General features: G+C 41.9%; 1 protein-coding gene across 7 annotated transcripts; it reads right to left on the bottom strand.

The window, feature by feature from the left end:
- Nucleotides 1-6700: 6700 nt before the first annotated feature.
- Nucleotides 6701-23535, bottom strand: nrcama (neuronal cell adhesion molecule a). Of its 7 annotated transcripts, none has more exons than XM_076111542.1 (26): nucleotides 23352-23535; nucleotides 22346-22451; nucleotides 21748-21941; nucleotides 21363-21485; nucleotides 21050-21220; nucleotides 20442-20492; nucleotides 19424-19535; nucleotides 19073-19257; nucleotides 18818-18949; nucleotides 18487-18630; nucleotides 18253-18364; nucleotides 17782-17948; nucleotides 17507-17651; nucleotides 17263-17387; nucleotides 16004-16105; nucleotides 15558-15755; nucleotides 15398-15468; nucleotides 15092-15317; nucleotides 14238-14353; nucleotides 12145-12352; nucleotides 11865-11987; nucleotides 11550-11730; nucleotides 10749-10753; nucleotides 8521-8652; nucleotides 8350-8428; nucleotides 6701-6935 (listed from the first exon to the last, which is right to left on the bottom strand). In XM_076111542.1, the coding sequence occupies exons 1-26, from the start codon at nucleotides 23443-23445 to the stop codon at nucleotides 6701-6703; spliced, it is 3537 nt and encodes a 1178-aa protein (XP_075967657.1). In that variant the 5' UTR covers nucleotides 23446-23535. The 7 variants fall into 7 exon arrangements, with proteins under 7 accessions (XP_075967657.1, XP_075967658.1, XP_075967661.1 ...); XM_076111543.1 differs by lacking the exon at nucleotides 10749-10753 and adding an exon at nucleotides 7807-7818 and having other exon boundaries at nucleotides 11554-11730; XM_076111546.1 differs by lacking the exon at nucleotides 10749-10753 and adding an exon at nucleotides 22805-22822 and having other exon boundaries at nucleotides 11554-11730; nucleotides 23352-23397.
- Between the last annotated feature and the right edge of the window lie 2000 nt (nucleotides 23536-25535).

Here is a 25535-nt window from a genome sequence, read left to right as displayed (position 1 = left end):
CATCAAATACAGTAAGCATCCTAATGCAGCCGTTTCAATTAGGGATGCACATATCGAACAGGCAGAGTGACTTCATGAAATGGATTGGGTGTCGGACCATGATGGGACTGATCCTCGTTAAATATACTTTCTTTGTCAAAGTCATTACAAAATATGTTTACAAATGCTGTTTTTGACACAGCAGCAATCCACAGCCTCATGTCACCTTACATCAAAATAACTCCAATGAACTCCACACAGTCAGATCAACAGATTTTAAATACAGTGACTGCACTGGTGTATGATCGCTACTTAGATACCCTGAGGTCAGTATTTAAATCTGTGTTATTAATTAGGACAGAAAAAGTTGTTTTGGCTAAACCTCTAAAGTAAATCGTATCATCTCAGGTAGTTTATAATGTAAATGGAGGCTAGTCGAGTCTGTGAATTTAGGTCAAACATATGCAATGCACTGTCCAAGGGAACAAAAACCGTTAGGTGTATTTTAAACTAACAATCGTACTAAAGTCCATTTATGTATGATTGTAGATTATTACATCAAAATCATTCAGATGTGGAAGTTAAACACTTGTTAATCGCCGTCCACTTGTCCAACATGACATTTGAGATGTTGTAGCAAAAGCGTCCAAGATGCATAAATCTGCACAGAGCCATCTGATAAATTTATGGTTATCAGATCAAAAGCTGCTTCTATATCTTGACAAAAATACATAAACTAGCTGGAGGAATAGGTTTACTCCAAAATGCATCACAGACCTTGGAACTAAACCTTTGCGCTAAACAGTGAGCTTAGAGCTCAGACTACATCTCATAATAATCTTCCTATAAGGTCACAGGCCAAGAGGATGTGATCAGGGACAGTGCATCATGAGGAAATCAGGAAAACAGCAATCTTCTCTTAAAAATGTTTGGATGTGTACTTCTCAAATTCTGGAAAATAAATGTCATATTGTGATATGATCTTGAGGAAAGTACACGTGTTTTCTGGTAACTTGTTGGGGGTAAATATTGTGACAATAGCCAAGATCTGACAACAAATGCCAGCACAGATCGCTGCTGAGTCATTCTGGGTGTGAGAAGGAGAATAGGAAGGCACAGTGCAGAGAGGAAAAAGGGCCAGGCAGCCACCGGAAAAGGAGAGAGGAGAGTCACACACCCAGTTTACAGCCCCTCCACATGCAGAGACTGCAGCACTGACTCCTCATGGGCTCTCTTGATGACTCAACACTAATATCACAACAGTATACCAGCAGCTGGCAGCATGTACCCTGCATTTGCACAGCTTTGTGTCTTCAAACGGTTTATCTTTCAGATGGAGTAAGAGCAGCAAGATCCCAGAGAAGGATCGGAATGCATCACAGGTCCAAACATATTCAAAAAAAATCATCTAACTTTAGCGCACAAGCTGCAAAGACACGTTCACATACGGCTTTGTACTTTGTATTATTGCAGCATTCTGTTCCACCACTAATTCTGATCAATCCAACAGAGTGTGTTTTCATCAGTTTCCCCCTGGCGATAATCCCATCACAGATCCTCTCTGGACAGACCAAAGCGAAATTTAGGTCAGTACATGTATTAAGTCTTAGTCACTGCCTGAATGGCCATGTTTGCGGTGTGTTTTAGGGATAAACAAAATCACATTCAAAGTCATGTTTGAATTCAACAAGAGGCGGTTTTAACCTAGAGAATCCTGGGTTGATTACAGTGGAATTCTGTTGATGTGTTTGAGTGCTGGCTCTGGATTACGATTTTGCTTCACAAGACCTTGAATATGTCAAAATAAACATGGCCTCATGTTGAGGATGTGAGGGGAAATTCCCCCTTATATCTAAATTTCACTTTGACTCACATTTTGCATTCTTCTGTTTAAGTCCAGGACACGGGAGAAAGTGTATGTGTACATCATAATTTGTAATATTTAACTAACCAAAAATATTTGAGTTGATAATAAATGCAGTGATATAGAGTCAATAGATTGTATGGCAGTACAGTACAGGAAACAATATTTGTTGTAAGGGAGTTGCCCTTCAGGACGGTCTGCCATTTAACAAACTCTGCCTTGGTGCATCCAGCAGCCTACTGCGCCCTTGACGCATGCAGTATCTGACACTTTCACCTTGCGTCTCCTCCCTGCATCCACAGAGACGCACTTGTATTATCGCAACTGCAGAGTGAGAAGCTAAAACAACCTTTTTATCAAACAGCGCTCACTTCGTTGCAGTCGTTCCAAAAAAAACCCCACCAGCCTCGAAAAGTAACTGCGCAGCACCTTACATCACTTCACCCCAATGACGACTGAGCGGAACCGGTAATTCGCTGCTCTGCATTGCGGTACTCCTTTTGCCGGTCCATTTCAGCACTACGGCGCGAGCACATCCCAGTTTATCCTCAACTCAGTCTAGACAAAAGAGCTAGTTAGATCATGCACACACACGCATGCACTCGCATGTGATGTTCTTACCTTTGAGACAGATTTCAGTACCCTGTCCGCGTGGCACACCCGGACCCGAACCCGAACCGCATCGCCCCACAGCCCATTCGTCCCGTTCATCTGAACTTTTCTATTGGAGGAAAGCGGCTGAGTGACACCTCTGGGTGGCAGCGAGGATGCGGCAGCGATTGGTCCACGAGAGAGGGAGGATGAGAGGGATGTGGGCATCACTGCGCATACCAGACAAGTCGTTATTAAAATAATTTAAAGTGGCCGTTTTTAATAAACGGTGCACTGCATAGAATATTATTGATTACTTTAATACCAATTATTTGAAAAGGAAAATATAGCTTCAATTGTCCACCAAGCCTATATCGTATTCGCCATGTGCTGTGCATCATAAATGACTCTCAGATCAATCTATTATTAATGACAGCTTCCAGACACTAGTTCCTCTTCAATAATTAGATAAAGAGTGTTGAAGTTACAGGAGGATTACTCCACATTTGCACTGGGCTAATATTAAGCATATATTACACATTAATTATTTATCTTTGACCTTTTAAATTTAGTCTTAGTTTGACTCTTATTCCAATTACTATTCACTGCACATGAATGTAACAAATAAATGAACGCTGGCACTGCATTTTAGCAGTTAAACTGTATCTTTTCATTGGTTTTCCTTTTGGAAACAAACCATATGGAAAACTACAAAACACCTCTTCCGATATGAGAATTAAAAAAAGATGCCACAGCACATGTGCACATACACCAGATGTATGTTAATCCCCCAAGGATTATTTTTTGGTTCTTTATCTTTGTGGGGGGATTTGACAAATAAAAGAAATTAATTTTCATACACTAGGTGGAGCTAAACAAGCACACTTGTGCATGTTGCCCTGCATGCAGTACCACAAAGGAAAAAAAACAACTGATTTGAAATCCTGAAACCAACATTTATTTCATTTTTTTAAACTTCATTTAAAATACAAAATATTTTTGCAATATTATATTGTAGAGTAAACCATTTCGACAGCCTTTCATGCTTCTCATTTAGATTCAACATTAACCAGAATGTCATATTATATCATATCATATTCTGTATATCCTACTGTATGTTCACCAGTCACTAGAACATTGTTTCAAGGGTATTCACACTCTAATATGCCAGTCTGCTTATCCGTCCATGCCGGCCCTCCTTCTGTATGCTCCAAATTACACTTTGTTTAGTTGTTTTTTGTAGGTGCCCACTCTTAAAAAGGATGTGTCAGTTTCATCGGATGTCTATTTTGGGACAACAGTTTTCCAGCGTTCTGCGTTCGGACGCCACATGTAGCCGTAAAATAGTTGCACGGATGTGCTTGAAATGACATCCTGTTTAAGTGTGTGCCTTTTTATAAAAAATACAGAAAAGGTGCATGAACTGTGAGAGACAGAAACAATACAGGTGTCACAAGAGCTCAATCACAAGTTAAATAATCTCCTTTGATACCTGATAGGCTAAACATTTGAGCTAGCAAATTCACCTGACAAGATCAAAAAGTAAAATGAAGTAAAATAAAGTTCACAGCAAATGAAAGAGTGAAAACTGTAAAGAGCTTCATCCCACGCAACGCCCCTCCTACCCAAAATGCAGTGGGGCCAATTTGAGGTCAAACCCTCAACTCTGACCTCAAAAACATCTGCTCTCAAGTCAAGCCATTATTTACTGAATACAACAAAAATATCTACATGTGGAAAGCTGACACATCGCAACGTAAAAACTTGATGCAAGTTATGATAAACCCAAGACGTGGAAATGTTCTCTGAAAAAAAAAGCTCTCATATCTCCCGTTGAGAGAAGACACACATCCGAATTAAAGACAGTTATCCATGGAAAAGTGATATTATACATCACGCACGCTGTAACACAGTACCATGCATGTGCCGCACACACACACACACACACACACTGTACGCGCACTTGTGCACCCAGACATTCACACACAAGCTTCATTCATGTACAGGAATAGAAAACTCACCGAGTGCTGCGCTCAGAACGAGACAACATACACAGATATAAGGTTAAATGCATAAACCAAAGTCACCAGTGTGTTTACCATTTGCAGTGAAACAAGCAATATTTTCATCCACATAAACAGATACACTTGTTTCCACAATTCCGTATCATTACGCAATCCTCCGACCCCTTTCATTTCTAAGTGCTACCAGTGACAGTAAGTCTCGTTCCAACAGTAGTCTGTGCCAGAGGGCGAGTCTGGCTCCCGTTGGCAGTTACCTGGTGAGTAGGTTGGCAGTAGTTTAGTGCTGCTGGAGCAGGGGCTCCACCTCAAGATGAATGTTAGGAGGAGAATGTTTGACATGAATATGCTCTGACCTCAGGTTTCCTACACATTTTTTATATCCCACACATTTGCTTTAACTCCTATAGCGGGATGGTATGATCTGCCGGTGTGTTTGAATACGGGCTGATGATAACTGAGTGTATGATTGTCAACAAGGCCATAACAATCCATAGCTGAAAATTAGTCCTCACGACTAATACCAGTGTACAAGTGTGAAAAAGGAAAAAAAAATTTAAATTCACTTTTTAATTAGCTTTCACACCTGTGTAGGAACCCTGGACCCCAAAGTGAGACTCAAAGAGGCTATTTTAAGTTTGTAAGCCCACATGGATGCTTCACAAACTGAGATCACACAAGATAAAGCTTTAATGTGCCCTTATGAACACATTATAAAACAGAGTTCTTCCCAGTTGTCTTGTGAGTAATATGGGGTGGTAGACTGTATGCAAAATATTCATGGAGTCTTAGGAACTGCACTGATCCCAGGTCTGTCCTGTGTATGAAGAGGGATGTAACTCTGTGGGTCTAAGTCACTGTTCTCTACGAAGGCACTAGAAACTGTGCTGAGAGGTTTGTTGATCACCAAAATCTAAACATCCGGAAACTAAAGTGTGTACCACTTAACCCTGTTCAGGTGCACCTATTGTACGTAATCCTCTCCTCTCTCTTTCTGCTATTACAGAAGTGGCATTGGAGACACTGTTGGGTCGCTCTGTCAATGCCACGATCGCCTAAGAGAAAAGGCTGCACAGTGGCCGCGATTCGGGGGGGGGGGGGGTGGTGGAAGCACTTGATAATGACACTGGATCAATCACAGCTCCGCTTGTGTTCAGTTGGTGCTCAGTAGCAGGAAGCATAGGCTCGGTGTAAAAGTAACGGATCGGGAGGGGAAAGCCAAAAAAAAAGAAAAAAAGAAAGGCAAGCAATAAAAGAAAGCTTGAGAAAACATGTGGCTAAAAACAGGCTGATTGGATTAAGTGTGGGAGTTCTGGTTGGCTGGCTGGCTGGCTGGTGACTGAACGCTGTGTTCAAAGTGTTTCAAGCCAGGTTTCCAATGACTACAAATGGATAACCCCCACCTTGAAATATAGCTTCTTATTCTATTACATATGTACAAACACTTCATATGTCTCAAAAAGACATGCTAGCCTCTATTTTTGAGTCACACATTTTCCCAGCGGTATCAAAAAAGACCCTGCCAAAGACCATTTCTTCCTCTATATATCATACGCCATTTAACACTGAATCAAACAATAAAAGGAATACCCAGTCACTTGTAGGCGTGCACCATATACAGGTCTGAACACACAGCTAACCTCTGCAACACGAAGGTGGTCAAAATGCTTCATAGAATCATGATTTACTCCATGCAGATGTTTACGAACGTGATTCAATGCATAGTTGCCTGCCTGCATGTCACGTACTGTACTTTGATAAAATATATATTTGGATACATCATGTTTAGTATGTTCGCAAAGGAGATCAAATGGCACTAACACAGACACACACGCACACACTTCTGCTCAGTCTGAGTGGTATAACTCTCTGGTACATTCCTTCTGCTTTTCTATATTGCTTCCTCTCTCCTTCCCTCTTCTCGGAGTTCTCACATCCCTCGGTTCACACCTTCTTTCAGTGGTTATGGGGGGATGCGGTGTCTTTGCCATGTTGAGTGTGTGTGCAGATAAGAAGAGGTCACAGTGTGACAGGGGGGCTGGCGGGTGTGGAGATGAGGGCGTGTCAGCAGTCTTGGTGACAGGTAGCCATAAGGAGGTGCCACCAGAGTGACAGCCATCGTGGTGGAAGTAGGTACCCACAATGACAGTCACCTTAGCAAATGTCACCACAGGGGATGGTCACACTTGCCAGGGTGACAAGGAGTGGCCGTAGCGACCGTCGCAGCCAGGCCGCGGGCCCCTCGTTAGACAAACGAGTTCATGGCGTTGACGGGCGACGGGGCCTCCGAACTCTCGTTGCCTTCGTGCGTGTCTTTCTCTTTCTTGCCGCTGTACTGGCCGATGAAGGAGCCGTCCTCGTTGAACTGTCCGTCCCCGCCCTCCCCGTAGTCCACCAGGCTGTCGTCACTCTCGTCGCGGCGCACCGTCCCGTTGGACGGCGTCCGGCTTCCCTTCAGCGGCTTGTGGTCCTCTGTGTCACTACAAAAGGGCCAGAAAAAGGTCGGGAGGAATGTTACTGAGAAACTAATCAAGGCAGTTTGTTGAACTTGTTTTCCGCAGCGGTCAATAACCCTGTTGTCACCCAGGACCGGCTTTTATCCGAGCATCGAGTATGAGTAATCTGGCTTTTCCACTGCACAAATACCACATGTACTGTATGTGACAGAATACATTGCTGTTGTGTACACAATTTGGTTCAAATGTGCTAGTAGAGCAACATGAAGTTGACATAAACATATACACAACTCTTCATTATACAAGGGGTTATTATAATGCACAGTAACAATGGGATGCCTGAAACATGACACTGTGTACTTGTACAGTGGAGCAGCTCAGCTACATCTACAGTATTTCATAGAGTTATATACAGTGTTAGTGCCGTTTTACATCTGGATGCTGCTTTAGGGTTGGTGACCACTGCTAAAGATTTTGAAAATGCGTGCGGTTCAGTCTCTTGCACTACTTTACCTTTTATATACAATTTCTGTAATGAAATCAACCAGTATGCTTTCAGTTTACATGCATAATCAAAAATGCACTCGTACTTTTCAGTCTTTTTCCATAAATGAAGTCTAAAAATGTCCGGTTCCAGTTAAGACTAGGCAAGCTCTATGCATTTGTATTTTTAAAAATAAAATGAAGGAAGCTGAAGAACTAGAAGCAGTCATTTTTTCGTGTTAATGTTGGAACTGTGGTTATGGTTTGGACATGTCAGTGAGTATGACGACATAGTCAACCAGGTCAGTTGATGTGCTTTCTCCTTGCTTTTAGTTTATTAACTCAAGTCAGAGACATAGCTTGCGGGTGTTTTATAGAATTGCATGCTGGTTTTAGTGACATCTCGTCTTACCTCTCCATAGACCTAAACCCGTCAAAAAAACAAAGATAAGAATGGAAGGACACATGAAAAGCAATTCATGGACCGGAATGAGCGTCTATTTTTGTATGCACAGAAAAGACAGAAGCATGCGTATGGAAACATTTAAAGCTCGTTTCTGAGGAGCCATAAGTCATAAAAAAAACTCAATATTCCAAGAACAACATGAAAATGTTATGATTAAAAAACGAAAAACTACGTCACCATAATGGAATTTGTAATAAACTTGTTTTGAGAATGGTTAGCAATACAACTGACTTGTTAAAATGGACATTTGTACAAAGCTTGTGTTGGTTAATGTCAGTGTGAGTTGGTCATTATAAGAATCAAGAGAAGTGCTGATGTATGCCTTGCCTCTATGGAGTGTTTGGTAATGGAGTCTGGTGGAGAGAGTGTCTCTGCAGCCTGGTAAAATGTTCTACATACAAACAGTCAATTTAGGACACAACGAATCCAAAACCAATCTTTGTATGCTGTGGTCCTATTTTGATGTGAGTCTTCTTATCCATCTCTCACCTGTACTCTCCAAATGTCCCATCATCCTCCTTCATGGGCTGGATTTCTGGGTCTTGGTGAGCATCTTCTTTCTCTTTCACTGTCAGATTACACACATTAAATTAAAAAAATGTATTCACAAATTTCCATCCATCCATGTGAACAAGCTTGAAATGACTTTGTGTGCATTACCTGGATATTTTCCACCCTTGTTCCTCTTGATAAAGCACACTATGAGAAGGACCAAGATGAGGAGAGCGATGGCACACATCAGGCCAATGAACCAGCCCTGGGTGGCAATGTCTACCTGTCGGCTGGGTACAGCTAGACACACAGAAAGGAGGGAAAGATGGAGACAAGCAGTGAGCATAACCGTCAGTCCCCATCCAGGCAGCTAAAATGGTGGAAACAGTTTTCTTCATGGTGAGCAACACTGAGATTAAAAGAGGCTGTAAACACAGAAATTAAATTATAAAATGGGTTAATATGCAATGGTCGTTAAGGCACTGTGAACTGGACAAAAAGAAAAAAAACAGTAAAATAATGAACCTCTTAGTGATGATTTTAAGTGACATGCATCAGACCGACTTGATGGCAACTCCAGACATGCTTTGTACACTAACTAGCAAACTAACTACCGTACATTCATGTCTGTGTACAGCATCGTACCTCTGATAATGAGACAGTGCTGGAACAGAAAGGCGATGGGAAAATGAGACAAAAAGATGAACCACATAGACGTCTATCCTGAGGCATGCCGCCTCACCTGGCACCGCAACCAACACTTCGTCTGTGCTGTGGACCGTCGGGTCAGCCGGGTCTCTAGCTACCACACGCACCTTATAGGACGTCCCCGGCTTTAAACCTTTTATCATATGCCAGTGTGAACCGTTTACCAACTCCTTTATCCAGTCCTCTTTACCTGGAAGTAGTGGAGCGGATGGAGAGGAATTAGATTCAGGGAGCCTTTGGGGAGAATAATTATTTGAATGATGGTATTTCAGCATCCGTTTTGATGGTTACATTATTACGGATCAGATTGATTGAGTTATAAACAGCCAATCGATACATGCACTGGTGTTTTGGGATGACAGCGAATACAAAGCAAAGCCTTACTGTTTTCTACAATATACTCCACATATACATTCTTATGGTGTCCAAAGTAATCCCAACTGATCACTGCACCGTCCTCCGACATGGACGTGTTAACTTTGCCAAACGTAGGGCCGACAGGTGGCACTGAGCACACAAGAGAGGGAAAAAAAAACAATAGCTTTAATTCCAAAAATGTACCAAATTTGACAAAGTCCTGTAAAATAAAACCTTTTAAATACTGCTATGGAGCTTAAGTACAGGAGCGAGTATCAATAAAATAACAAGGAAATAAACATCATACATTACACCTGTGTTTAGGATAAAGCTGGTGGATACAAATCTACCAAACTAGGTGAAAACCTGCTCCTGTAACCAAAGTTCTTCGAGCAGCCAAATTTAAGAATAAAAAGGAACTCCACGTCTGTTTTTAACAGTTTGAGGATTAGATATAAAATCCCATACACCTGACTAGAGCCTCAATTTACGAGCATTTGGTTGTTGGCTGTCTGTCCCACCTCGCATGTCAGTTATACAAAACTGCGATTCAATAAATAAATAACACCTTTTTCTATCATATGACAAAATAACTTTGAAAGCAGTGTCAGATCCTGCAACAGCATAGAAACAGATTTGTTATATAATCGCAAAAAATGGCCATCTCAGCGAGGACTTCTTTCTTCTAAAACAAGTGTTTCCAACAGGAATCAACCTCATTTAACTTGTGAAAATGTATCAATTCTTTTTTCCCTATTAATAAAACTAGTGTGTTTTTTTTTTGTGGTTTTTTTGTGCAGAGATAGACCATTTTTTGCAGGGCAGAAAATACGTGAAGATATTTTGGGAGGTAGACGGGGATACAGGGAGTGCTTGTACCCTTGTGAAACGGGGGATGCGGAGACTGAGTGATGGGAGAGGTTGGGTGAGGGGGCTCTGTAGGGCCTGAAAGAACATGGAAAATAGTGAGACAACACATATACACAACACAGTAGACATCATACAAGTGAACTGCAGAGCCAGTGTTTTCGCTGAGAAAGCTGCTCCTGACATGCTGAGTCAAAACATGATGCAACACCTCTCAATCCTGAGATTCAGAGAGAGGTTATAAGCGAACAAAATGAACTCTGAATCACAGCACTGCAGCATGCATATTATCTAAATCAAATTCATGTGATTTATAGACACAATCCAACGGTTTATAGCATCAGCAGATATATAAAGTTTGTGTTAGTGCTGGACTGAAACATTCACAAGCATCATGCGAGAGACTTCTAATGATGTTAACATGTTCATTCGAAGATACGAGAAGTAAAGACTACAAGCACGACCAATTCTAAAAATCCAGTGTTTTAAAGCTACTACGAGGAACTTTGATTTTGTGTTGACTTTGGCGGTTCCTGTGTACAAACGGAGTAGCGTTTCCGAGCACCAGAGTCCCGTTAGAAAACCTCTCATTTCACTGCAGTACGGTGGTACAGTCTGCCCCACGCAGTCCTGTTTCTGGTTCTCCCGATTCCTGGTGAGACTGCCTGGTTTTGCACGTGATCGGACGCAAATAACTATTCAGACAAAGGCCAATCTTCTCGTTGATGGTCTGGTTTACCTATATGTAGGTCATAACCAGTTAAAAGTTCCTCACAGTAACTTTATGTTGCAGTACAACTTGTTCTCTCAGAACTGGACACAAGCATTGTTTGTTTTGCAGATGCCACGGACGTCTGTCACATTTACAGTAAATCCTAAATATAGACTTTCACATTTTTTAGACATGCTACCTTAGTAACATGCAGGGATAATCGATCTAAAGCTAAGCTTTTTTTCCCGGATTTAGTGGTACGGATAACATGCAGGTGTTTCCAGTGGCAAACTTGGGTTACCTTTGCCCGTCTCTACAGTGGGCTGAGTACGGGCTTCAGAGAGAAGAAAGGAGAGAAAGAGATAGAAGGGGTATAAGGTGTGGAATGCATTAACCTCATGGTTGTGCGTTTAAGCTCACAGGAATCCTTAATATCTGTCAGAGCACTGTGATTCTGACCCAGGCACTTAAATCCCACTGATATAGGACTTCAACCTTTTCCTCCAACTGTGCTTGAAACTTTTTACGGATGGAGCTAAATGGCTAAAATAACTTACTTGTGTCCATGACTGTGAAGGCCTCCTCTGTGATGACGGGGCCAGAGCCCTTGATCGTCTTTGCACTTAAGTAAAACTTGTAGAGCATGCTGGAGTTCAGGTTGCCCAGGGTAATGGTGGTCTCGTTGGCGAGCAAGGCCATGATCTTAACTGGCCCCAGTTCATTGGTGTTGTTGACTGCAGAGACAGTGTTTTTGAAAGGAGAAGAGGTTAAAGTTAGGAATGGACAGCACGGTTTGTCCTTTGCACAGATGCTTCATAATACTGTGTGTGATACAACAGGAAGTGTGTCAGGCAGCTGGTGAGCCTACCTGGTTGGTATTTCAGTGTGTACCCAGCGAGCCGGCCATTATTGTTCGTTGGTGGGCCCCATTCCAGAGTGAGAGTGTCTAAACTAGGGTTTACAGCATTCAGAAAAGAAGGAGGCCCTGGGACTGAAAACAAAAGCAGAACCACAGTCAGAATCTGAATGTTGCACAGGACCGATAATGAGACTCAGCATTTATATATAAAATGGTGGCTGTGCAGAAAATAAAACATCTTCTACATGTATGATGCTTTAGGCCTGCAGAAAACGTCTGACATACACACCTCCCTCAGGTGTCTCAAATGTCTTGCTGGGGCTGGGAGGCCCTTCTCCTTTGTTATTAAGGACTCTGATGGTGAGGTTGTAGCGGCTGTAAGGCTGGAGGCCTGGCAGGCGTCCCTCGCTTCGATTCCCACTGAACGTTAAAACTTGCTCCTGCTGCTCCGTGTCCTCCTCTGTGTCATGCACGCCGCGCTCACGTCGGTAGTATACCTTGAGGAAACACACCAGAGTTAATTCCTATATCAGCATGATGGGCACTATAGTGCTTTTATTTTGTCATTGTTTTCCTCATCAATGCAGGAAGGCAGAACAAAAGTGGAAAAAAGTATGAACTCTGACTCCCTTGCCTCTCTATAACATCTAATGTAGTACATAATTAAAGAATAAAGGAACACATATCACAATCCCAAAGTTCTCATTAAAACCATAAACTTTGATCTGTCCCATGCCTAGCCAGCCCGTTGATCCAACATCAGTCAGACTTCATCCCCACTTGGTTTTTAAAAGCTGTATTTCAGACTGTTAAGATTGTATTGCTCGTTTTTTAAAGCCTTCTACGGCCTGGCTCCTTCCTACATCTGCCATCGGCTGACTCCCTATGAGCCTGACTGCTGCCTGGGATCTTCTGGCAGGGCCCTATTAACAGTTCCAAATTCATTGTGAAGCACTTTGTAACTTTGTTAAAAGAAATGCTCTATAAATAAATACATTTATTTACATGCTTTACAACCTGTTGTATCAACCTTCAGGTTAGGGTTCGGTGATCAGATAAGCTCAAGAGCCTCATAAAAAAAAAATGGATTCCAGGTCCTGAATGTATTTTATAGCATGACTCTTTTCCTGGTACTTCTATATCAGTTGTTTTTGTCACTTAGCATGTAAATGTGACATAATGATGTCCAAATATATAGCAATACTGATAAAACACCCTTCAAAATGGAAATTTGAAAAATTAAAAGCACATGGTGAACTAATACAGTGCAGATACTTTTATAAAGGTCTGAGCTGTACATTTTGGGATACATTTGATGTGCTTTCACTCTGATTATTGTCTTCACAGTGCACCATGAGGGACTACTAGAGAAGAACTTTCAGTGTGGTTGGTAGATTGTGCTGCTCATGTGTGACAGGGACCAGTTTGTCTGAAATGGTTTCCCCTCGCATTTTAGGTCAGATTTAGTACATCTGTCCTAAAAGGTAATACTGCTTTATGAAACACCCCTCCGCACGTTAAAACATTTGGCAACATGTTAAGGCACTTGCATGTTTTAGGATGCAACAGCTACACACTAAATGTGCAAGAAACCTCAGCTAAGACCAACTAAAGAACTGAGGAGTCTTTGCCACCCCGACCACCACATTTCAACACACATCTTTCAGCACAGATTTTACAGACCAAAGGAAAGCCCTGCCTATATATATATACACACTGCAAAATGGCTGCCTCCTAGTCAATTATCCAATGAGTAGACACAACGTCTGAGGAAGTTGTACCCACAACACACACGCCAAAATAAACCACTTGGTGTTTTATGTTTTCTATTTTAATGGAAGTATTATGTTCTCTCATATAAGCAGCCAAATTATGTTTTTTGATTTGTTATCTTTATTTCCCTGCATAGTTCGACTGTGTGTCGTTGCTTGTATTTACAGTGCATATTATATGGCCCTCTGCTTTGAAGTCTATTTTGAAATATCTGTGTTGTACGTGCAACATCCTGAGGGACTGGCCAATATGTGTCTACACCTCATTGGATGATTGATACAGCGTCAGCCATCTTGTGGAGTGAATATATAGGCTGTGCTTTGACTCATTCTGTAAAAAAAAAATAAAACCACTGATTGGGGATGTGGGCTGAAATGTGGGGGTTGAATATAGGGCAAAGTATTCAATACATAAGTTAGCGTTGCTGGATTACTGTTCACATTTAGTGTGTGGGTGCAAAAGCGATTGCATGCAAGGGGTTTAAAAACCTTATCAAATTGTTTGCATGAGCTCGAGCTTCGTCACCCAATAATTGATTTGTGAGGCAAAGTAGTGGCAGAACCCCAACCAGAAACAACCAAAGACAAAAAACCCATTATCAAACAATACCTTGTATCCCTGAAGTTGTCCTCTAACTGAGGGCAAAGAAACGGGCTCCCAGTGCACTTCTGCAAGCGTGCTGTTGGTAACCATGATCTGCACACTATCAGGAGCCGACAAAGGCACTGCAGAGACGCGACAAAGAAGAAATGATTTCAGAACTAATTCCAAGTCACAAGACTATCATCATGAAGTTATATAAATTGACTTTTTTGTAAAATGCCGAGAAGGCTAAAAAAAGGATCACAATCAATGATCAAAATAAGATATGTGAACTTTATAGCACACCCCTGACAAATAAAATGTTTCAAACATTCTGTTGACTGGGCTCGCAGAAGTTTATGTTTACGTTTTAGTTTTTAAGTTTTAAGAAAAACGTTTTCACGTTAAGATTGAATGATGAAGATCTAATAACTCTCCGTGTTCGGAAAGTGTTGCTCGTACTATCGACCCCACTGTGGGTCTGCAGCTCGAGCAGCTTTCAGTGCATTGTTTTGTATTGCCAACATCTTACACAGAATTTCACTGAATGTATTTAAAATAACTTTGAGTATCAGTGACAAAATAAAAAATCTATTTTGAACAAACACCAAAAAGTATATAATAACTAGAAGGGTATACTGAGAGAGCAGACCTCCGCCAAAGTCATGCTTTAACTAAAAAATAATTTGCGTATCCGCTCCATGATTCGGATATGCTGCAACTTCAACTGGTTCTTTTATGGCCAATTCTTCAGCCTTCCACCAAGTTTCCTAGAAGTCGGGCCAGCATTTTTTTCGTAATCACTCTGACAAACAGACAAAAAAACAACAACAAACAAACCGAACCAAAAGCAGAGATTCGAAGGCAATCAATTCACTCACAGTCTTCTCCAGAGTGTCCTATCACCACTTCAGGCTTAGGGCCGCTGCCATAATCATTCAAAGCTTGAACCTTGACCTCGTAGGGCACGTAAATAGGTGTTCCAGACACAACGAACTGTGAAACGTTGGCCACATTCTTTGAGGACCAATCCTCATCCATGTCCTTCTGTCTCCACTGAACTTTGTACTCCAGACCGGGCCCGTTAGCCTGAAATCCTGTCAACGACTGTACAGAGATTGTTTTTGTCAGTTACTGAAAAAACGTGCTGAAACAGCCCACAATAACAATATAAAAGGATAGCTTACTGTCCACGAGATGACCAAGTTGCCAGGCTTTGTTCCTACACATTGAATATCTGATGGATTTTCATCGGGAGCTAGGAAAACCAAAAAAAAGATGGTTTAATCAAAAGAATGTTTTTCAATATTTTAGATGTTGCCGTGCTTTTGTGACCATGATAATCACCGGCAGGGTTGGTCCTGTATTGGCTTGAGGGCTGGCTAGGCTGGCTGTAGCCAACGTGATTCACAGCCAGGACTCTGAAGGAGTAGTAGACGTACGGGGAGAGGTTTAACTGCGCCGTGGTGCTAGTACCAGCAACCTCCGTCAGGTTGATCCAAACTCCTGGCTGGTGGAGCAGATCCTCGTATTGGATCAGAAACTCTGGGGAAGAAAAAAATCATTTCTTACTGATGATGATTCATTCCATTCTGTGTATATTTAGCCACGGTGGCTCATTGCTCATCGTGCCGTTTCTATCTTGTTTATTCACAAAAAATTCACGGTTACTGCTTCCAGAAACCTTAACTGTATTTTCAATGGGGAAATTTGGTTTCTGTTGTCGGACCATAGTGTCTAATTTCAAGTTTGGCAGAGAGAAAGTGTGGTGTAGTCTGATAAACATGTCATACTCTGTGTGGCACTGTTGTGTTCGTCTCCGGGGATCCAGGTGAGCTGGACGCTCCTCTCTGTCTGGTCAGTCAGTTCCAAATCAGTTGGAGAGTCCGGTTTCTCTGCAAACACAACAATGAGCCCAGGACCACAGAAAAAAAAATGAAAGCTCTTTCTCTGCTATTTGATTACAGCAAGTCCTTGCAATTGTTTCGACTGGAAATGTGATTCTGCAAACTGAGTTTCACAGTAAATGAGGTAATTTACTTTGATCAATATTGTCGATTAATATCACAATTCTTTAATAAGTCACATTGAATAAAATAAATGTGCGTAAAGAGTTAAGCTGTGGACAAACATATCACTGTTCAGTACATATTATGATCTTCATTCAATAAAACACAGGAGGCATTTTGTATTTTTTTTGGAAAAGAACACCTTGTTTCTTATTATTGTATCAAAAAGGTGCAGTATTTTTTTGTGCAATTAAACATTTTAATACCACGCACACCAGCACAGGTGTTTTCACTTCAGGCGGATTAGACCTGTGCAATCAATTCTAACCTGCACCTAACACTAACACCTGAGAAGGAGTCTAATCAGGCAGGTTAGGTGAAAACACCTGTGTGGGTGAATCATGAGTGTGTAGAGGCTGTGTATTTTTTACAAATGTCAGGGATTTCCCAAAGAAATAAAACTCTTTTTCAATTAAAAAAATGCATACCCTGTATGAAACACTAAATTAAAATAAAATGGGTAAAAAGAACAACCAACATAGAATAAACATTGAGGTGAAATGGAAGGTTTTCCAAACGGAACTTGATTTTTGGAGAAAAAGAAAATTAAAGCTACGAAACCCTAATCTGTGGACATTGTTTACCGTAGACAATAGCTGGAGGAGGAATAGCCTCTGAGAAAGCAAGAAGCAAGAGTAGAGTACAAAAAGAGAGTAGATGTTAGTGACAGATATTAGAAACGGCAGAAAAGCAGGAAAAACATTGTGGTAGTGTGACACTGAATTAGATCAGAACCGATACCCACCGTTGCTGAAATCAACCGTTGTTAAAAACCCTTTTTTTGTTTACACATCTATATAAATCATGGGCCGGACAGAAGAGGAAAGGACTAATGTGTTCCTTTGCCCTTGTGTTGAGTCCATTAACAACATTGTCGACGGAGATCATTTACCATGTTTCACTACGTATAATTTCTTTTATAAATATATTTACCTGACCTCTGGTAACCTGTTGAACGCAAAACAAAAACACTGTGAACATACCGACGACAGTCAGCATTGCACTGGCTGAGTCCTGGTCCAGGGTGGTGTTCATGATGCAGGTGTAGGTGCCCTCATCTCCATCGGTCACGTCATTGATGGTCAGACTGTCCACGTTCACCTCAAACCTTGATGACAGAGTATTGCAGAGAGATGATAGATTATTGTTTTTCTTTTTTTGTCATGGTGCAACATAAGTCTTAAAATGAAATAAATGAATCTCTTATGAGTCTCAAGGTCTTTGTACCTCCCGTCGGGCAGCTCTCCATTGTCTTTGAGCCATGTCATGGTGGGAATGAGGGATGGGTCGTGTTTGACTTTACACTCGAACACAGCGCTCATTCCTTTCTGCACCACCTTGTACTCTGGCTGCTTTAGGATTCGTGTGGGCTCTGGACGACAGGAGAAAAGAGAGTTTGTACTAATAATTAACACAGCTTGATGGTCACATTACCTAATGGTTATAGAGACCTAAAACATATCTATTTATGAGCTATAGTAGAATATATATCCATATCTGACCTTTAACTTCCAGGTAGACATGGTTCTCCTTGATCCCCAAGTTGTTGGTGGCAATGCAGGTGTACTTTCCACTGTTTAATGGCTGGGCAACATGGATCTCCAATGTGCCGTTTTCATGAATCACATAAGGGTCACCATTCTTAACGCTGGTCTGAATGTCTTTGAACCTGAACGGAAACGGCAAACATTGGGTTTCAGTATTAAATGAAGCCGTGCAACAAAATCGGTGGGAAAATGGCCCGAATGAACAAGACTTTGATTCTCATTGGCGTTACCCATGCGCACGTGTATCAGCCTTGAATACAAATGTGCATTGAATCTTTATTTGCAGTCCTAAAATAAACATACTGACCTGAAATTAAGTCTTCATCTAATAATATTTCGTTTCAAATGTCATCATTTTAAAAACTGACAAATCCTCTCTTTTCAAAATGGTTTTGAAACTTTTTATTCATCTGATCTGACTCTTACCATGTGATAGTTGGTATCGGTGAGCCAAATGAGGCACAGTGAAGCAATGCAGGGTTGTTGGTGATGACCTGGTACACTCGGTTAGGTGGAGTAAGCACCCTTGGTGGCTCAGCTGTGGGAAGAAGCACAAACATTATCTAAATGAGCTTTTCCCCCCTCATACACACTGGCCTGTACATCCCAAATTTCTGATCAACTTTCATATAGATTCCCCAAAAAAATAGAGAAACTCACCAAGAACGTTGACAAATGCGTTTGCCATCAGGTAACCAAATTCATTGGATGCATTGCACTGGTAGACGGCACTGGACCCTGACTGCACGTTGCTAAGAATCACAGTGTCATCATCCACCTTCCGACTGTGGTCCTCAGGTGCGTCTATTAAGAGACAAAAGATCGGAAATATGGTCCATAGAAAAAACATTATTTTTCCAGTACCATGCAATTGAGAAGGAGAACCTGGTTCCACTAAAGCGCTGCATGTTTATTTATACTCTCTGCTGTCAGGTACTTTGGACATAACTGTGTATAAATGTAGGATATTCTTTGGACTCTTTTTACTCACTCTTTAGGGATACTCCATTGACAAACCAGGTAATCTTAGGTTTGGGTTCTCCATTAACTCGACAAGTCAGGATGCCGGTCTCGTTCGGGGCGAGGATCAGGTTCCTGGGAGCGCTGACCCAGAAAGGAGCCGCTGTGGATGACAACAAAAAGGAACACGCAGGAAGATTTTTGAGAGAATGACAAAAAAATATAACTTTGAGCATTTTGCTTCATGGTGCAGAAATATGAGCATCTGTGTAGATAAGTGGGTTACCTTTGACAGTGACCTTGATGATGTGGTGTACAGTGCCCAGGTTGTTTGTGGCCGTACAGCGGTAGTTCCCGCCATCAGCTTCATTCACATCAGAAACCTTGAGCGTTTTCTTGAAGTTATAAAAGGACATCCTGCTGCTCGGCAGCTCTCCTCCATCCTTCTGCCAGGAGATCTCTGGAGTGGGTCTGTCGCAGAAGCGAACACAAAGAGGATGTGTGTTTGTGTGCCGTCAAATACTTTGTATACCACCTTTTTATGTGAATACCATAACAGCTTCTTATAAAGCACATTGTATGATACAAAAAAAAGGGTGCATTTCTTCTGTGTCGATTATAGATGCAGCCTACTTACAAGCCGTCAGCAATGCATTCCAGCTCCAGAGTCTCCCCTCTCAGAACCATCTTGGTGCTGGTGGTGCCCAGAGGCATCATGAAACCGGGGCGACGCTCCCCCTCTGGGCTGTCTGAAAACATGAGGGACACATGATCGAATCGGAAACCAGACTGCAACATGAACCTAAAGGCTCCTCTTGACACATTGGGACACACAAAATAGAAACATACACACTGTCAAGTGAAGAGACATTAGGTGATTTGTCAAAGTGGATAGAAGGGATAGTAAATGAGTGAGTGATGTTGAATATACTGTATAAGCAGCATCTCAGAATCAGAGGAGAAGGTATCCATTTGTTGCTACAGCAACACTTGGGTGTCTTAGCTTACACCACCCCCCCCCCCAGCCCAATACACATCCCTCAGACGTTCTTAATGGAAGGATCTTGATATCTTTAACATTCCTTTGCAGAAAAGGTCAGAAAATAGATAGACAGCCCTCTTCCACTTCAAAAAGGTGGAGAAAGGTCAATGTCATATCAGAATACTAATATCATGCTTCACGTGTGGCCATCTTGGATAATTATTGAGGGTGTGCTTGATGTAGCAGATCATGAGATCAGTCCAAAGTGTATTGAAGATTGCAGGGAAGATGCAGTGAGTTGACATTTAATGTCATGCATGCTTTGAAGGTTGCTTTTAAGCTTTAATACGCTATCTGCATACAGAGGCGATTATTATGGACATTGCTGTTTTGCCATGTGACAAGTATTGTATCATGCATTACAGTCAAGGCATTTGCATTTATATTGACCAAAAATATATATATATATCTTTAGACCCTTCATTCGCATAAAGAAACACTGCAAAAGAAACAAATGTAAATGAGAGAATCCCCAGGAAGAGTGTAATAGTCACAGGGGAGGGGGCTGAGGTGAGTGTGTATGTTGGGTACGGTTAGGCCTGGGAGTAGAAGCAGGGCTGGGTTCACACTGAGGGGGGCTGAATGGGAATAAACCAGCAGCACTCACCACTACAGAAATCAGTGACATTGTACAAAGCAGCCACAGTCTCATTCATTGTTTCCACTGTAATACAACAGAAAATCATAAGCATGCAAAACTAGGAAAGAAAACAGGAAATACGTTACTTTACAATGTATAAACTAATGCATTAGCTTGTAAATAATGCATTGTAAATACACTACAGTTCTAATATTGTGACAATTGTTCTATTGCTAGAAGCACTTCATTAAGCTCAGGAAAGGTAGAATACAGGAAGAACAGCAGAAGTATTCATCTAAGGCTAATGCAGTTCTGCAGGAGCAACACGTGGATTTGAAATGGGAGTAAAGCAAGATCCCATTGATCACAATGTGATGAAAAAATATCTATAAATGTGAAATAAAAGGGACTGTAACAAGTGAAAATCTTGAACGTTTTTCAATAATAATTAGAGGATAAGAAGGAAAATGTGCATGATCAGACATCCAATACTCAAATCTGCAAGTAAAGTTTCGTTTTTAACTACATGCATTGTGACAATTGGTATTAACTTTTTGAAAATACATTTGTATTCCAATGGAAAAAGAAAGATTATACACGCAAGTAACATTTAATTGAATGAATCCAGTGTCTTGACTTACTGTCCACCACAGTGACTGAGATGGGCTGTTTCTGCTGGATGGTTTGTGTGTGAGGGAAGCGAGCATAGCAGATGTAGTCGCTCCTGGTGTCTTCTCGAAGAACATTGGAAAAGTACAAGTCTCCGTTCAGAGCCTGGGACACTCGCTTATCCAGCAGTAGCCTCTGGAAATCTGAAGAACGGAGACGGAAAGAGAGTTGCACATGAAGCAGCACGTACACATCTACAGTGTGCAATCCTTTGTCCGTCTGTAAAATTGAGTGTGAGATTCTTGTGTCCATGTGTGCAGATATGTAAACATGCAAATGACTCACTATTATCCATCCAGAAGACGAAAGGAGGGGGCAGCCCCGCAGGGGGTCGGCACTGCAGCACCAGGGAGACCCCCATCTGCACCACGATTGCCTCATTTCTCTCTTTCGACCACAAGGGGGACCCTGCGAGTCACATAAACTTCAAACAAAGGCACTGGAGGCTCCCCAGTACAGTAGCTTCACACATGGTATGCATCATATGGATTCATATTTGCAAAAGCGATGAGATTGAGCATTTTGTGGAAGCTGGATACTAGGAATCAAAGCTTGATTCCAAAAGAAAATGAAACATTATTACTTATAATGCTGTTGTTGGAGCTCAAGCCTTTAGAATCTATTCTAATTTAGAAAACGTAAATAATGTAAAAGAAATCTGAAGTCTTACTGGACTGTCTGATGACAATGCTGTTGGATACAGCGGTGCCATGCTCATTGTGTGCCGTACACTGATACGTTCCCTCATAGGCCTCAGCCTTTTCCCCGCTGATGTCAATGACAAGAGTTCCCGAACCGGGCTTCATCAGGACTTTGGAGTCTTGCTCGACATCAAAGTGAGTCCCGTTTCTCGTCCACGAAAAGCTAGGATCAAGAAGAACGACAACGATCGCTTGATTTTTGAGATCAGGTGCCACGAAGAAACACAAAAGTGAGGGAATGACACCGTTTTTAGCATGTTTGTTCAAATCGCCACAGATGCATTGTGGTCTATTCATGCAGACTGATTGCAATCACTGATCTCGTAGGAGGGAGTTTGGCCGGATTTTAACTTGGCCCAAATCTATAATTTCAGAGAGGACCATAAAAGTGAATGGAAATCGGTTTGCTCTCAACTGCCGAAACTCTCAGGTCGTATCATTTCACAAGCTTTTTGTCCCTCAATTACACAGTTAACTGGAAAAGCAACCAGGGACATACACTAGCATAGTGGGCGACTGGGGATGGATAAACAAGCATCAATGGGATGGGAGGAGTGATCGTCTCACCTGGGATGAGGCTTCCCCTTGGCCTCACAGTGGATGACGATGTTCTCCCTCGGATCAAAGATGTAATCCTTCGGGGACTGTAGCGTTATAGTGGGGGGTTGAGGCACTGGAGGAACATGAATAAAGCCACAGTTCAAGACACACAGAGTGAAACCTTAACACAGCACACTGAATTACAGCATCGAGCATATGCAAGCAACATGCAAGAAGCATTCACACAATCTGGTGCAACACCATCTTCAGCTGCAAACTGCTATCTGATCCGATAGCGTCTTACCAGTCCACGATCTGACATAACCCAAGCACCACTCCAAAACAAGCACGTCACTTCACACAGTAACAGCGTTGAGATAACCGCATGCACATCTAACATTGCTAGAACACACAAACGCAAAAGTTTTAAGTGCAAGAACTCAACACTAAAAGTCACGGCAGGTTTTTTTTTTTTAAACAACTTACATCCTTCCAGTACTTTAGCTTTTTGTCCAGCGTGACACGCCATACCACAGTGATAGAATGTTGAGGAAAGGTGTTAGTTTTTGCAAGGAGTAAGGCAGGTAAAATAGTTGCACATTGAAATACTTTCAAGCATGTTATTGAGCCTGCCCCGACGTTCGCTAGAGATAGGATTTCCCTCTTTTTTTGCGAATATAGCTTCAGTTTCATTAGGCAGGTGCAACCAATGCAAGAAAAGTATTTGAAGACATCATAATGTCACACAGGATGTGTGATGTATAAAACGTGCAGAGAGGAAAACCAGTAAACTGCTGCTCAGTCTGCAGATGCTCTAAAACCCCTTTTCGTGGCCCATAGAAGCTGTAAAGTTCTTCATTATGCACCACAATATGAAAACTTCGAGTGTAATTTCCATTACAGTTCTCCATAGAGCTTGATGCAAGTGTTGATGCAATTGGAATAGTTGGTAAAAAAAAAAAAAAGGTTTCAGAATTTACTATTGGGGTAATTACAGTGAATGTGACATTGATGTGATGGGGACACTACTTACGATCAAGAGGCACCTCCAGTGCTGAGGTCATGTGACTCAAGAGTATCAATAGCACGGCTCCGAAGCTCGGCACCCACTTCCTGTTCCTGTCCATGGTCGGGTGTGTCGGGATGAAAACCCTTTGCCCAGATTCAACAACGCGTTCAGGCCGGTCTACAGAAGTGTAGCAGTCTGGATCCGCACTACAGAGAGGTACAACAACAAAAAAGAACAGATTACTTCATGGGTCACTAGAACGGTATGTTTGGCTTTTATTTAGACTACATGACTACCAAGTCTCAAAATGTGCAATGTATATAAGATCAGTCCATAAAAATGAAAGATTTGGGTTGAATATTTAGTCTGAACCACAATGGAAAGTATACTTTCATCATCCAAACTATAGGGTTTGTACGTCACAGATCACAAGTGGCTCGTCTGCTGGATAGCCTGCCATCCTGCTAACAGAAAGACTTTGGCAAGAGGAAAAGTCCAAACAAACTTTACGCAGTATTTGTAATTAAACAACCGAAGCATCCTGCACTTGTCAGCCCTATGTTCTATACAAATAAGACACAGACTCGTATGTTTAGGCATTCTTTGAAGATATATTTGGTCATAACTGTTCTCAAGACGAGATAGCCGCTGATGAATAGAACATTCCTTGTGCACCACTGAGATGCCCCGCCTTCCACGTGTTTAAAACATATGGCATGTGAGTGCGCTCGGCCGGAACACTCACAACTCTGCTGCATGTACAGCATGCACACGGAGTGGCACAAGCATGCACAGACCCACCGCATTGGTGAATTGTCAGTGTGTCAAGTTCCACATGAGAGCGGGCCCAAAAGCACTAGCTTCTGCTGCGTGGTCCGTAAGAAATAAAGACACAGTTCGAGCAGTCACACATTGTAAACTGCACCATGAGGAGCAGAAAATTGCATTTGTTTTTCCCTTTTAATGTGCTCTGTCTTGCAGTGCGCGAGCCTCTGTCACGTGTACATTAGCCGGCAATAATTTATTGGGAAATTGGTATTACATCACTCGACCAATGGCATCAAGATACTGCTGTGCATATCATGTGTTTGATGAATGTCTCCGTCTTCGACACGTTTGCACATTTTTTATGTTTTGACAGACTAGACATTCATTTTAAGCGCTGGCCGAAACAAATTTCTCTCCATTGCATGAGCCGGTTGAATCACAGCCGCCAAAGGGTGACAGTAACTCCTGTCAGCAGGCTGAGATGGATTTCGAGGTGGAGCAGTGTGCTGCTGTCAGGTAAATGGCTCAGTCCACCCCTGACATCTTCATTATTCATGACTAGCACATGCATCTTTGCACATAAGCACACAAACATGTGGATACACAAGCAGAGCACACACACACACACACACACACACACAGAGATACACAGGGGGTTGAAGTCTTCAGAGGCATTTGAAGGTGAAACTATTAAGCTCACTGTTAGATTCAGGCCCGGTACGTCTCTTCTCTGCTGGAGAGGAAGCATGTCTGATGACATAGGGCGAGCATGGTAATGAACACACACACACAGAGAGAGTAGTGTGTCAGATTTTATATAGCTGAGCTAGGCAGAGTGTGTGAGCTAATACAACCCCAGGACACAGCTAATTACGCCGACACGTCATATTGGATATTGCTCTCACTAGTTGAGAGAGAGAGAGAGAGAGAGAGAGAGAGAGAGAGAGAGAGAGAGAGAGAGAGAGAGAGAGAGAGAGAGAGAGAGAGAGAGAGAGAGAGAGAGAGAGAGAGAGAGAGAGAGAGAGAGAGAGAGAGAGAGAGAGAGAGAGAGAGAGATGCACTCAATGCCGGCCATGCATGCTAATTCTTCTAATCTAATTGTGAAAAAGGCAAAATGTGGTATCATGCAAATGTAATAGCCCATCTTCAGATTCAGTATTGATTGACAAAAAGGAAAAGGGGAGATGGATGATGGAAATTGATGAATGTTCAACACTGATGAAGATGTTCAAAACATTACAGAGGATGGGGAGGAATGGGAAAAAGTAATTCTATAGCCTGAGGGAAGAGTGTGATAGAAATGCAGCATCAATTGCTTTACGCGTCTTGTCCTTTTTGAAGTAAGGCCCCGACCAATTCTTGATTTTTGAGGCCTATATGAATATTTGAGAGATTTTATTTTGCGGATTTAAATCATTGGTTTGTAATAATTCAGAAAAA

Source organism: Anarhichas minor, unplaced genomic scaffold, assembly GCF_050575085.1.
Source record: "Anarhichas minor isolate MPS153535 unplaced genomic scaffold, ASM5057508v1 ptg000045l, whole genome shotgun sequence".
Taxonomy (NCBI): Eukaryota; Metazoa; Chordata; class Actinopteri; order Perciformes; family Anarhichadidae; genus Anarhichas; species Anarhichas minor.
This window is presented reverse-complemented; position numbering and strand designations above follow the sequence as displayed.